Source organism: Aspergillus chevalieri, chromosome 1 (genome assembly GCF_016861735.1).
Source record: "Aspergillus chevalieri M1 DNA, chromosome 1, nearly complete sequence".
Lineage (NCBI taxonomy): Eukaryota > Fungi > Ascomycota > Eurotiomycetes > Eurotiales > Aspergillaceae > Aspergillus > Aspergillus chevalieri.
This window is the reverse complement of record NC_057362.1, coordinates 4,873,642-4,887,141: the sequence shown is the minus strand read 5'-3', so window position 1 is coordinate 4,887,141 and position 13,500 is coordinate 4,873,642. Positions and strand designations below refer to the sequence as shown.

At 47.6% G+C, this 13,500-nt stretch overlaps 4 protein-coding genes across 4 annotated transcripts; 1 reads left to right on the top strand and 3 right to left on the bottom strand.

Moving 5' to 3' along the window:
- Window positions 1–582: 582 nt before the first annotated feature.
- Window positions 583–1,032, bottom strand: ACHE_11684S (uncharacterized protein; the record flags this gene model as incomplete). Its single annotated transcript, XM_043276280.1, has 1 exon — window positions 583–1,032. One exon carries the CDS (start codon window positions 1,030–1,032, stop codon window positions 583–585), a length of 450 nt encoding a protein of 149 aa, XP_043132804.1.
- A 401-nt stretch (window positions 1,033–1,433) lies between these two features.
- On the top strand, window positions 1,434–2,314 carry ACHE_11683A (uncharacterized protein; the record flags this gene model as incomplete). Its single annotated transcript, XM_043276279.1, has 2 exons — window positions 1,434–1,457; window positions 1,508–2,314. The coding sequence occupies 2 exons, from the start codon at window positions 1,434–1,436 to the stop codon at window positions 2,312–2,314; spliced, it is 831 nt and encodes a 276-aa protein (XP_043132803.1).
- A 51-nt stretch (window positions 2,315–2,365) lies between these two features.
- Window positions 2,366–3,417, bottom strand: ACHE_11682S (uncharacterized protein; the record flags this gene model as incomplete). Its single annotated transcript, XM_043276278.1, has 3 exons — window positions 2,366–2,413; window positions 2,460–2,962; window positions 3,021–3,417. The coding sequence occupies 3 exons, from the start codon at window positions 3,415–3,417 to the stop codon at window positions 2,366–2,368; spliced, it is 948 nt and encodes a 315-aa protein (XP_043132802.1).
- Window positions 3,418–6,604: 3,187 nt separating this feature from the next.
- On the bottom strand, window positions 6,605–8,819 carry ACHE_11681S (patatin-like phospholipase domain-containing protein; the record flags this gene model as incomplete). Its single annotated transcript, XM_043276277.1, has 2 exons — window positions 6,605–7,318; window positions 7,371–8,819. The coding sequence occupies 2 exons, from the start codon at window positions 8,817–8,819 to the stop codon at window positions 6,605–6,607; spliced, it is 2,163 nt and encodes a 720-aa protein (XP_043132801.1).
- Window positions 8,820–13,500: the final 4,681 nt, after the last annotated feature.

Here is a 13,500-nt window from a genome sequence, read left to right as displayed (position 1 = left end):
TAGTCAGCACTTCAGCTGCTATCATGGCACCCCAAACAGTATGATTCTCTTCAGTAGCTCGTCCAGCAACACAAACCGGCAGAACAGGATTCTGCCGGTAAGTAATAGCATTAACCCTTCGGCTCCTCAGGTGCAGTCTCCGTACTCGAAACCACCCCCTCAAGCTCGATCTCCGCGTCACCCGGAACCCGTATATCATTCGTTTCGCACTTAACAACCTCAACAGGCTTTCCTTCAACGCAGCGATGAAGTACGTCTCATTCGTCCATTGGGATATCGGCATTCCGCTAACCGTAATCGCAGCTGGGGGTATACCGAAGCATAACGCCCAAGGCATATCTTCTTTTTTGTCTTTCCACATCTGGTGGGTTACTCCTATATCCTGCTTGGGGATTACGGGGCTGACGAGTGAGCGTTTGCCGTGGACCATGCCTCAAGTGATTGACCAGTTCGTCCAGGCCATCTGGGGTTTGGACGATGTGCATGCCGAAGTTCTGCATAAACTTGCCGCCGTCATGCTGGTGAAGGATGGGACTGGGAGTGCAGTTAAACCAATATCATCACCGAATAACTTGTATTCTCTCACGGGTCCTGAGGGGACTTCTTTCGATAGTATGGGGGGGGGGCTTTTTTCTTCACATCGTTGATCTTCTGGATAATCACCTGGCCCGATGCGGTAGATAGGAGGCCAATAGACTTTGCAATCTGATCAAATTTCTGTCCGGGGACTTTACTTATGCCAACTGGTGCCCCGAGGATACGGAAGAGGCTGTTGTTCTTGGCTCTATCATGGCCCTTGAGGTTCTCGAATAAGGGAGTCTTCTCGTCATTCTCGTAGACTCTGCGGGTTATAGACCCTAACTCGAGGTGTGGATCAACTTCTTTAGTGATAGTGAGCACGTCGTTCTCGTCTTGCAGCTCTTGGAGGTATTGGCAGAAGCTTTTCGCGGCGGACTTATGGCCTTGAGGATGGGAGGTAGTAGCCAGTATCCGGGCTGAGAGATGGCGGATGGAGCGTTGTATGAGTGGCATACTAAGGATCGGGCTATATAAAATTGTAACAGTTGATATTAGAGCATTGTATTTTCTGATTTACCTGGGATAAGAATGATATGGTTTAATTTGGGGTACTTCGTGCTCTCGGCGGCATGAGAACATTTCCTAATCCGGTATACTGTGACATAATTCATTTCCAACCTCTCATACCCCAAATTGGGGCAGCATTTGACGGCGTTAGCAATCGCTATACCATAGTTACTCAGAGTTCAATTATCTATTAATTGATACGAGTATCAGACATAAAAACAGTACGCCAACGATGAAGACCGGTACATCCAGCGCCAAGGTTCATACCTCATCATGAGGCAACAGCTCAATTCCACCACAGATAAGAATAGCCAAAAGAACATCCCATTCCAACAGAAACATGCAAGATGTCCAGCTATGAGATGCACCTAGTAAGTCCACTCGGATATACCACCGAGAACTCACAAGTTAACAACACAAGCACGACACCCACCCCGACTACGACAACCTCCAACACCCAACCCAACACAACATAATCAACATCGGCCGCTTCACAACAACCCACAAACTAAACGAAAAAATTGTCCGCAAACTCCCCACCGACAAATCAAACCCCATAAACGTCCAAGCCCTCGACATCGAATCCCGCATCTACCATCATCTCGGTGAACACAAGCACATAGCGCGATGTCTACGGTGCTGCGAGGAGTATATTGATCTACGATATGAGCCATATGGGGATTTGCAGGCGTTTTTGAGGAGGGAAGGGGCCACTGGGAAGGTGGATGATGCGTTTAGGTATGGAGTTGCGAGGCAGACGATTGAGGCGGTTGCGTTTATTCATCAAAAGAACATCATTCATTCGGATCTGTCGGCAAGACAATTCCTCGTCGATGAAAAGAAAAACATCCGGTTGAGTGATTTTGGGGGATCGTCGTTACATGGCTCTGATGCTATGGTCATTGAGGGGCCTACGCATTACATGCCGAGGGGTGAGAGGGAGCCGAATAGTGTGCAGAGTGATATATTTGCGCTTGGGTCGACGCTTTATGAGATACTAGTTGGGAAAATGCCATACGAGGAGAAACCGGATGAGGACATTAGGAGGCTTTATTCAGAGAAAGTGTTTCCGTTAGATCAGATTGGGCATGAGGGATGGAGGGAGGCTGTGAGGAAATGTTGGATGGGGGAGTATAAATCTGCGGATTATGTGCTTAGAGATATGTCGAAGCATCATCATACTCTTACTAAGGAGCTTTCCAAGGTGAAGCATGCCCTTGAGGGTTGAATCAATATATTCGGATATCTACATCGACGTGCCTATATTCGACAGCAGACGCTATAGAATAGCAACCCCATTCGGAGGACTAGCAACGCCTCCAGGAACCTATCTCGTCAGCACATCAACAAAAGAGAGAGAAGAAAGGGTATACCTTCAACGGCACACTACTAAAGAAAAATGACCACCTCCCCTCCCCCTTACAAACCACACTCAACCTCTCCAAATCAAACAACTCCCCAATCGGCATCCCCCACCCCGCCAACAACCACTCGTGCAACCAAAACCTCTTATCCTGACATGGCCATGCCTCCATACTCGGCATATCCCCCGCCACAGCTGCAAACGCCGTCTCCCAAAGCCATCGTAACGTCTCCTCTGAGGACTCGAGTCCGATGGCGGGCGGCACAGGGATGTCTGCTAGGGCTTGGGCCTGGGAGTCTGAGAGATGAGTGTAGGCGCGGGTCCAGCCAGAGCGGATGAAGAGGATATCGCCTTCTTGTAGGGTTGTGCCTTGTGATTTTGCGATCTCTTGCAGAGTGGAGACTGTGATGGTTGTGGGTGTGAAGTGGTCGATGGGGATGTTGTTTGCGTCGGCCCAGGAGGCGTAGTCGAGGAGGACGCCGCGGCCGATGATGCCTCCTTTTTCAGCCCATGCTATGCACTGTCAGTATATATACGTCGCATATTGAATATATGCGGAAGGAGGCGGCACCATGAATCCCAATCCCCTTTCCCCCAAGCACATCCCCCAACGTCCTTCCACCGAAATAAACCCTCGCATCCTGATACGCATAATGCCGAAAACCATCCCACTGCGAACTGCTCTGCGTATTAAACTCCAACGTATCATCATTCACCTCCCTCGGCGCTTTATTCTTAATTGTCTGTTTGAACGGCGCGCGCCCAAAGCACGGTCTCGCCATCGCGTCCAGCGGCCAGTCTGTGGAGATACGGATTCCTTTCTGTATCTCTTGAGGAGCAGCGAGTGTCTTTTCTGGGGTTAGGAGGTTGAGCATTCCGCATTCGTCGGAAGGGCCGAAAAGGCCCCAGGCGTTGCCTGGGGGGCCGTCTTTCTGAAGGGGAAGGGAGTCGAAGGGGGGTTTGGGCATGATGTGTGGTACTGTTAGTGATTCGCGAGTCATTCAAGGATGCTAGCTGTAGATATAAATGGCTACGAGTTTATCTCTTCGGTATAAATAACCCCGGCTTTTTGAACTTTGGATGCGGGGGATCATCTCGGATATCATCATCGAAATCCGGAAATCCGAGATAACCCTAAGCTCGGATATATATACCCTTCCAGTAAGCGCTCTTGCAAAGATATACATACTATTATCACAGTCTTTCATTTGGTGAATTTAGACTCGATAAACTGGTTGCTGCTATGTTGGGGAAAAGACTGTTAGAGAAATGACTGCGTTCCCGAAGGGTGGGGAGGATGCTATGATTAGGGCTCCGATTGGGATGACTGAAAGGCCAAACAGGGGTACAGCAGCGATGATAGATTCAATTTGGTTATGAGAGAAAACATGGATATAGCGGAACTGTGACTAACAACAACTTGAGAATATCATGCTATCATGATCATGCTAGAGGCCAGGCTTCTCTGGCAATGTAAAGGACCTCACAGTCCTGATCTTCCTTCGAGAACATGAACATGTCGGTATCGTTCAGTAAAAACAATACAGTAGAGGCGATGCGCATACTCAGAAAGAGTGTCAGTTGAAGCCAATGATAGTGATGTGAAGAGTAATTACCTTGACGGGCTTTCGTCGGCCGTGAAACCATGAAATCCAAGATGATGTACTTTTCTATTTCCCTGGATTCTATCATGCTGTGGTACTGCCCTTAAGGTTCGAACCATTTCATATATTCCATCAGGTGATCACAGCCCCTTAGAAGTTCGAGGCCACAATTCTTCTGTTCGATAAAGAAGTCGATCATACCGCCGCCTTTGGTGGTTGCCCCAGTTGCAAACTCTGGGGAGAGCATAACATGGCCGTTGGGTATCGTTGAGTATCAGTATTAGGCAGCGATCAAATACTTTCTGATATTGATCTTCGACGGGAGATGTACTTGAGCCGGGGGCATCTGACAGCTGAGAGGGTCTGAAATGCCTGATGGCATCAATTGCTAGATCAAGTGGTCTACTGTGTTTGATTCCATTGTCGCGCTTTGCATCCATGTAGATGATGTTACCGTACCTAGATATCGGTTATCATTATCAGCGAGGCGGGAAAAAAAAAGGAGAGAAGGGGGGGGGGGGGCGCGGAACGGGCACCTACCACCAGTGTATTTGACTAGCAAATACATAGTGAGGTTCATCGTCTGATGTCCCTTCATGCAGCCATCCACTGCGACAAATGTATTCAAGAGCTTGTTTGAATCCCATATCTTCCTTGTTAGCTTCAGACTTCAAGAGACAATGGCAAAAAATAACCCTTCTAAAAACTCTGATTGCATCGCTCAACTGTGTCTCGTTGGATCTAGGCATGCCCCTAGCAAATGGCTGGTTAGAAAGGTGTTGGAAGAATAATCGAGGCCAGCCGAAGAGGATTCTAGCCATGGCCAGTCAATCAAGCATCCTGCCTTTCCACAGAATGTCGCGGATATCCTATTGGAAGATTCATGTGAGGGAATTCCATATCTGAATGATGAAAAAGAAAAAAAAAAAAGGCTACTATACTTACTGGTATACCACTTAGGGCACCTTGGAGGCTTATGAGTAATCCTATGTGCCCACCACTGAACGAAATCCAGTTCCTCCTTTACGTCCTCTGTCAAAGATGGATGTGGCTGCATTTGTTCTGTGATTAGTGTCACCACTTCCAGTGCTTTATCTCTGTCAAGCAGCAGATCAACTAATGTCAATAAAGATGCTTGAAACAAGTAATAATCTCCGACGTTTTCATCTGCTCATAGTGATTTCTGCTTCTCAGCAGCAAATATCAAGGGTGTCTTTGTATGCTTCTTTTCGCTGAAGCCCACAAAGCCCCAACCTGGTGAGCCGTCTGATGTGAAGAGTAGGATGTATTGGCTGACATGGCACTCAAGACGTTTGAAGAGATCCGCCCAAAGTGACGACTCTTGTGCCTCATCTATAATTAGGTAGGCCAGGTAGGTGAGCCGCTGATTACCATGAACGCCTGTTTCCTGCTCTAAGTATGCACCCCAGTTACCTTTTCCCCTAACCGTGCTCTCATCCCATTCTGTAATCATTCTGTAGGAACATAAACGGACCTTTCTTTGCCAGAACTCTCAAGTAACTATTGACCACAAGATTCATTTCAGTTGTTTTCCTAGAAGCTGGCGTGCCACCACTCGAATGATATGATAGTAATGGAGTCGATCTATCAACTCATTGATCAATTTCGTCCGAGGGTGAACCCAACTTGGAAGATCTATGGAAGAATGGGCTTACTTTCATGTACCTTTCAACAAGGAATGACTTATTGTAATGTATGATTATTCTCTTCGATCGATTATTGCCAGAAATGGTGTTATCAGAAGAAGCGTTGCCGGAGGGAGCAGAAGGGTCCGGGGAAGCTAATTTGTACAATAGCCATTGACCACAGGGCCTCACCTTATAGGAGATATGAGCAACTAACTATAGTCAAGGCGCGTGACTATTGGATGCCAGTATGCCTTACATATCTGAGCATCATTGAAATTCGAGTTGATGACTCCGGGGACGATTCCTTGCTTGCATGAACAACCGTAATCGCCATCTCCAAATGAACATGGACCTAGCATAATGAGAGCAGTGAATTGCCGTCTTGTGGCAGCAGCTAATGTAGGTGAGTCTGAGATGGGAGGCGAGGTGAAGATGGAGGGTAAAGGACTCTGACTCTGGTGAAGAGGATATCGAATCCATTTCGGGCATGTACGTTGGTGTCCAGCCAAATACAGCTATCCTATGAAATAAGCTGAGCCGTAAGGTGCTGATATAGCAAACAACGTCTGATGTTTCACATGACAGTTGGCAGGGATGATGGTCTCTTGCATTACTCTAGGATGCTCTGGGGGTAGCCCAGGACCCGGAGCAAGCTGGGGCTCTGTGGTGCGCGTCCTGGAGCGTTAAAGGACGAGAACCTCACAAAAGCCCATAACAGGTAATCCAGAGTAGCTCCTAGTTATGTGATAATAAGTGAAGGAAATGCGGACTATTATGAGTAGATAATATGAAATTCAATGCTAACGCTATGGTATCCTATGCATGATGTATATGATGAACGAAGTGCGAATTTGCCAACGACCCCATTCTATTTTGTCCAAGCCAAAACTCTACCCGCAAACTTACTCAGCTGGACCAACAGCATCTTCTTCACCGTAAATAGCATCGTCAAAGAAAACGGCAGATTGCCGTCGCATCTCCTCAAGTAACTGTCTACTTCCCCGACGGGGCGTGGGACTTGGAATACGAGAAGAACCAGTCGAGCCGCTTTCCGACGTCTCGACATACCGAGATTCATCCTTGTAGTTAGACCATCGCTCTGCAATTTTGCGGTTGACATGATTGACCATTGGATCGGCCGGTTCTTGCTCGCTCGACGTTTGACGGCGATGCAGGAGAGGGGACATTAACTGGTCACCGGTGCGAGAATGCTGCCGAAGTCCTTTGACGATCTCACCCTCGATTTTTAATCTGTTCTTGATGAATTGGATTTTCGGGAAGGCGCTTTGCTGACCCACATGGATCAGGCGTGCCAGGCGCTCAACGCTGGGATCGGAAAGAATATGGTAGAAGTCGGAGGGAATGCTCTTCGGCCAAATGGTGACGGTTCCGTTGAATTTCTGAAGCCAGATCTCGCTCCAGTCTTGGCCCATTGGGCGTGGCAGTAGCTCAAGGTGCCGGAGAACTCTAAGCCACTTGTTTAGGTCTAGCTTGATATACTGCTCAATAGCAGAGCCTAGGAAACCACCGCGCCATCCGCGACCCTTTCGATGGGTGACTGGTCGTCCCACTGATCCCCGAGAGCTGAAGAAAAAGAGATTAATGTGGGGATTAACCTAATTGCATGTTAGCCAATTCTCAATTTGACAATAAACCCGGGTTTCTTACCTGCGAAACGATGGTAAAGTTGACGTTGAAATGCAAATTCAATGCTTTGATCGGTATATCAGTCCGTAGGCTGCCATCCTTCCACTTGTGTCCAAAAGAGTACGGCGCAAGTGTGCCATCGCGCTTCTTGGTCATTAGGACCACAGGATTCAGAATACCAGGGACTGCCGCAGAAGCTAGCACGGCACTCCAAATGACACAATCGGGCGACGTGAGATAATTTGCAAGAATCGTAGGCGAGTGAGGGTCAGACGGCACACAGCTCACATTCAGAACACGTCCTGTTCTTTCATACGCTTCGCGAAACGTGGTAGAGCCTCTGCAGAACCAGCTGCATTGACGAGCCCAATCCAAAGTGTCGAACCGTGCACCGGTGCGCCACCAGCGGCGGAACCAAGTTGGAAAATTTTCGTGGCACGCTCTTATCCGATGAGCTAAGGCGGGAACAAGAAGTTGTTTCAACTCCTCATCTGTCCTTGTAGCGACCAATCCAGCGACCAGTGCGCCTCCTGAGGTTCCTGTGATGATCTCTGGAAGAACGCCATTTTCGAGCAATGCCTTGACCACACCGAAATGGTAGTACGCAAACGTAGCTCCCCCTGACAAGCAAAGCGCCGTGCGACCAAGATTTGTGTCCAAATGTTTAAAGTGCTGGTACTTCTCATCACTTGTAATCTGCTGGCTGTCCTCCACTAACCTGATACAAGCATTAACCTCGTCAACGTATTCCTGCACCAGATCCTTGGTCCCGGAGTACGTTTCACTGTACAACCGCGGGTTCTCAACCCCGGAGAAGTTGTTCTTGACACACGCTTCCAGAAGAATACACAGCTCTTCGATTGCAGACTCGCCCGTGCTCGTCTTCCCATTCTGCATCTCCCATTCCGCATCCTTCCTTGACTTCTTCAACTGTGCAACGACCTTGTTGATCGTAAGATGGTCGTAGTATGCGTATTCATCCACCTCCTTCCATCTCGCATTGCCCAGATACGCGTCAAGCGCTTGCGCGGCCTTCAACCAATCCGCATAATTCGTCTTCGTGGACAACTCGTGTCGTAGTCGTTGCCTTTTTCCCCTCCACGTAACCCACTGCTCATATATAAAGATATACCACCGCGTCAGAACGTATATAAAACTGAGCACGGAGATCCAGGCAAACACAGTGAAGAGAAACGGCCACTTCAACAGCGTGTAAAGAACCCCTTCCCTGGTCTCATCCTTGCTCCGTCGGGGCTTCCTACGTTTATTGTTTTTATTGTTCAATTTCCGGACTCGTTGGTTGATAGGTCGCCAATCGTTGATGGCGACCAGGGGAGAGGCTTCGGGGGCGTTTAACGCTTTCTCGAATTGTCGCAGATCATCGGGGTCGATGAATTCGTTGTCGTAGTCTGGTAGGGCGGAGGGATCGTAGGGATTGCGAGCGTCCGTTAATTTCTCCGCCGATGCCATTATTGTCGATGCATTGTAGTATTAATTGTAGAAAGAAGCCACAGTAAGTGAGAGTGCTGAGAATATGAGAACTCGATTGAGGTTGACAGGCACGACGTCATGCGCTTGTCAGCTTGGAAAGCGCTAAGCCACATTCCCAGCAAGTTGAGGACGGATATATGTGGCTGGTGTTAGCACTAGCCACACATGAAAACATTCGGCTACCCCGCGCTCACCGACGGTTTGTGAAACATCAATAACGCGGACAAAGCGGTTGCAGCGAACGGACAGCTAGGACGCAAGGTTTAGAAGCGAGACAATGCAACTATTCAGCGAAGTCAGACTCTGATGGTGGCGTCCACGCATGCATCGGCCGAAATTAGACTAGCAGACCGAGCACTCGGTGCTCCGACTGGCATTGAATTGGTTAGCGCTCGAAGGAGCCTTGGTATAGAATACCCCGAATGGAATACAAAAAATGAACAAACTTTTATGTCCATGTCGGTGAAGGCGAACAAAGAGAAATATCAAAATACCCGGCATGGGACGGCATAAATGTACCGTACCAAGATGGATGACGGATACGCTCGCAACACAGTAAATTGGGAAGATGACCTTGATGCAGCTGAATCGATGGCTTACTACATCTGGCATCCCGAGACGAATAAACCCTACGCGTTCTAGCCCATGCAAAGCTGCAATGACAAGCCCCCGATGCTCTCCCCGATCATGTCTCATTGAGTCCCAGCTCTCACTCAAACATCGTTGTCAGCTGGACCATAGAGATAAATGTGGTCGCGCAATCAATCCCTGGCCGTGCTCCCCTGGTCATCGGAGGCCCAGAGTATGCAAGAATTAAGTGAGATTGATATTGCATATACAGGAGTAAAGTCAGCCGTCGCTTCCTGGAAGCTTAAGATATTCGGTCTCTTGCAGTGAAGCATACTGTACCGATAGATTTGATGTTTCGCACGCCCTTCAATGGATGTTTAGTGTAATTGGCCAATGATAGTACATGACTACCCCACGATTAACATTGGTGGGGCTCCCTAGAATTTGATGTTGATATTGATTTCAGATAAGAGAGAAGCGGTCTTCAAAAGCATCGAATTCTGAATAAGAAGCAAACTACATCAATGGAGAAAGAAACAGGTCCGGACATGGACGGCTTGAAGATTGCTAACGTGCACCAATGTACTCCATATTTTAGCGTGAAAAGGCAACAGGGATTCAATGTATTCGATGATCGCAATGTCGTGCGATTATGTCAAAACTATGAGAAGCGACTTGTCTCGCATTTGCGTTGTCTTGCAGACACTACGAATATTACCACGAATCAGACAGACAAAGAACGCGCACATGGCAATATCCCTCATACAAGCATTCGTAGAATAAATCGCAACACACCATAACAGAAATAGAAACCAGCAACACAGATCAAAAAAGCCTGTTGCATTGCAGCAGCCACACGCGCAACCCTCAACTCACCCGCCCACCACCAAGCTACCAACAGCCGCCCAGATGTAAATGATTTTCCTAAACGGGTTTGGTTGAGTTGAACCGTGCTTCGTACAGTGGCGTAATACTAGCCCATAGCGCTAGTACTGCAGCGTGCAGGTGATGGGACGTAATAACCGATATGCCAGTGGGTATGTTGATAGGGTCAATTGCATAGACTATTCGGGCCGGGTGCATTGCGCTATACGCATTACTCGTATTTACCGGAGTTTGCTAGAAAAGAATTCTAGGTAAATTGTTCCCGTTTCAAGTTGATTCGATGGCGCACCCTTTCAATGACTTGAAACTTCTTGGTTATTCTGGTATGCATTGGCCTTTGTTCTTCGCCGTACTTGTACTCCGTATGTGCGTATGTACGTGCTCGCACTGACACATTTGGAGGCTCAAAATAAATTTTAAAATGGCGGGCCTCGTGTGATCCAAGCCACGCTTTGCATATCAAATGACCTCATCATCATCCCCAGTCACCGCGATTATTTTTATTTTTATATATGTAGCCTTATATCGTAAGCCTTATTATATACACCCCGTAGGAAGAATAGCCCTACCAATTATGCTGCGTAGTCGCGTTTTTCGAGTCATGGCTTGACTGCGATCAGACGGGAAAACGGTATCATGGCATTCGCGTCTTATCGATATCAGACGATTCGGCGTTCCCCACTATCAATCACTCGCACACCGCCTCTACTACTGTGTGTACTGACACTCGGCACCGGTACTGACACAACTCTGTTGATACGCTATTAACTACACTATCTATCTAGGCGGCAGCCCCTCCATCCCCAAGGGGGAAATCCTGGCATCATAGATCTTGTTGTTTCTACAATGACATGAACATGCCTGATCATACAATTGCCCCGCCATGTTCCTGTGACCGCCGGAAACGTCCACCATATGGTGGTTCGGATGACGTCCATACAAAGGCGCATAGAGCGGAAGTAAAATACGGTGTAGATAGGGTATGAACGGATGGTGGACGGAACCATAGATCGGGGCATCATCTCATCTTGCATCCATATCGTACCATGTTATGTTTTCCGTTCATACTACCGTGTCGGGAAAATCGGCGACAACCATGGATCGGAAGGTTCGGTATCCTTGGTTCAATCCTGTAGACAAGCTGTTTCGAATCTACAAGACTTGATCTTGCAGTAGGAATTGTATGATTCTGGAGTACGGAGGACAAGTAGGAGTTCAATCTATGTGAATGCATGTACGAGTATGCCGTACAGTAGCGCGCCGTAAAAATCGGATAAAGCCCACAAATTACAACAATTAGCGTCAATGCCATGTCACTGGAGGTTAAACCTACCCTCCATTCTTACCAACCGCTGACTCCGAGCCAATATGTATAGGGATGGATGGAGAATTCCTCAAGAGTCATTCAGTAGGCAATGACAGAAGCCAAGACTCACCTGACATTGATCATTTACTGATCGCCCACCCACTGTCCGTGCAGGGCGCTTAGATAATCCAATCCACTCCCGGTCCTCGGAGATCCCAAGCAGTCTCACGGACCAATCAGCGAAAGATCTGCGGCTCCCACCGTTACCGTAACTTTACCGTCGTACATGCAACCAATCAGAGGCGTTGGTGCTTGCAATGATATTGTGCTAATGGGATCATCGTCTCTTGGGTGTTATCAGGTGATGGTTTGTTTGTGTGGTTTTTTCTCCGATTTTTTTTTCCCTGCATGTCGTCTAATATTAGATTTTGTACATGGTTAACTAAAAGAAGCCCCCGCTGCAGCCCAGAAAATTAATGTGAAATTAATTAAAGTGCTAATTGACGAACATGGGTACATATGAAAATCAAGTCAAAAATGGAAACGTTTAAAGATTAGGTTAAAACTGGAGAGGGTTCCAGGTTTCCGTCCTCCCTGCGCTTATCGCGCGAAATAAAGGCTTTTATACTTCTCGCCGCTGGTAGGCCAGGAAGCTTCATCCGAATAGTTACTCTACGACCAGATAGAAGTGGTACTCCAGTCGACAGAAGCCAGTAGTGATTGTAATGACAGTCGCTCAATTGAAAACAGCAATGGCACGAAAAGCAAACATGCATATTCGTAACCGTACCTACTTGTAAGTCCATGAGTTCCGATGTCACAATACGAAATAATAGAACATGCTCATGAAGTACATGCAGTGTTCTTTGTCGGCAGCACCTAGCCCCTCGAGATTCCCGCGTAGTTGACTGCGGCACCGTTTCATCAAGCCTCTAGTGGCATGTTCTCCGGTGCTAAAGGAATTGGCCCGAACGCTAGTCGGGATATATGGCAGTCGGGTTAATGCATGGTCTTTTTGTTGTTCATCGTACCATTGCAATTCCTGCCTTTTCTTTTTATTGTAACGTTTTTCCCTACAGCGTTGTATAAGTGTGGTCTGTATCAGGGGCTGTCTTACTGAATGGTCCGACTTGACTTCGCTTACCCCGCGCATAATGTTTGATCAACACCGAGAATAACAGGCGGGGTAAGGTTGGGATTTGGACCAGGGTTAGAAAATACATAGTACGAATAGGACAATTGTACTTCGTAGTATAGAGTAGACACGGCATCTGTTCCGTGAGGTCAGAATTTAAATCTGTAGTTCGCCATGGATAGCATCCATTCCCTCGGGCCTGTACTTTGTACACTGTACGTATACACCAGGAACACCTTGAAACTCGATGGAACCGCAGCACTTTCTTATCGCATTCGATAGTCTCGTTACCTATAATGTACCCTGAACTGCACTTGTACACAGTTAGCGAAAAATGTACAGCCTCCGTACTCTGTACAGTTACGCAAGCAAGGATTTACGAGTACCCCTCCCTCTGCAGTGTCGATCTATCAGAGTGACCATTCAGATCCAGCCATGGTGGAATCATTCTTGCCGAGTTTGGAATTCAAAATATTCAAGTGTATCAGGGGGTATATTTTGTTAACAAGAACCGTTAAATGTCCGTCGTCCAGTGTACGGAGTATGGTGACTGTTGATTCTCTCTCGTCAACGCACATAAGCACGGTCGCCGTTGACATCAGAGGCAAACCGTAATCTCTTGGCCTATGTGCCATCCTCTATTTTTTTTTTTCCGAACTTCTATCCTGTACGACAGAGGGTGGTCGACTCGTTGGGTCACGTGGTAGTATTACCTTCCGTCCCGCAGCCGCAAGGGAAATAAATGTCACCAATGGACGTTGAAG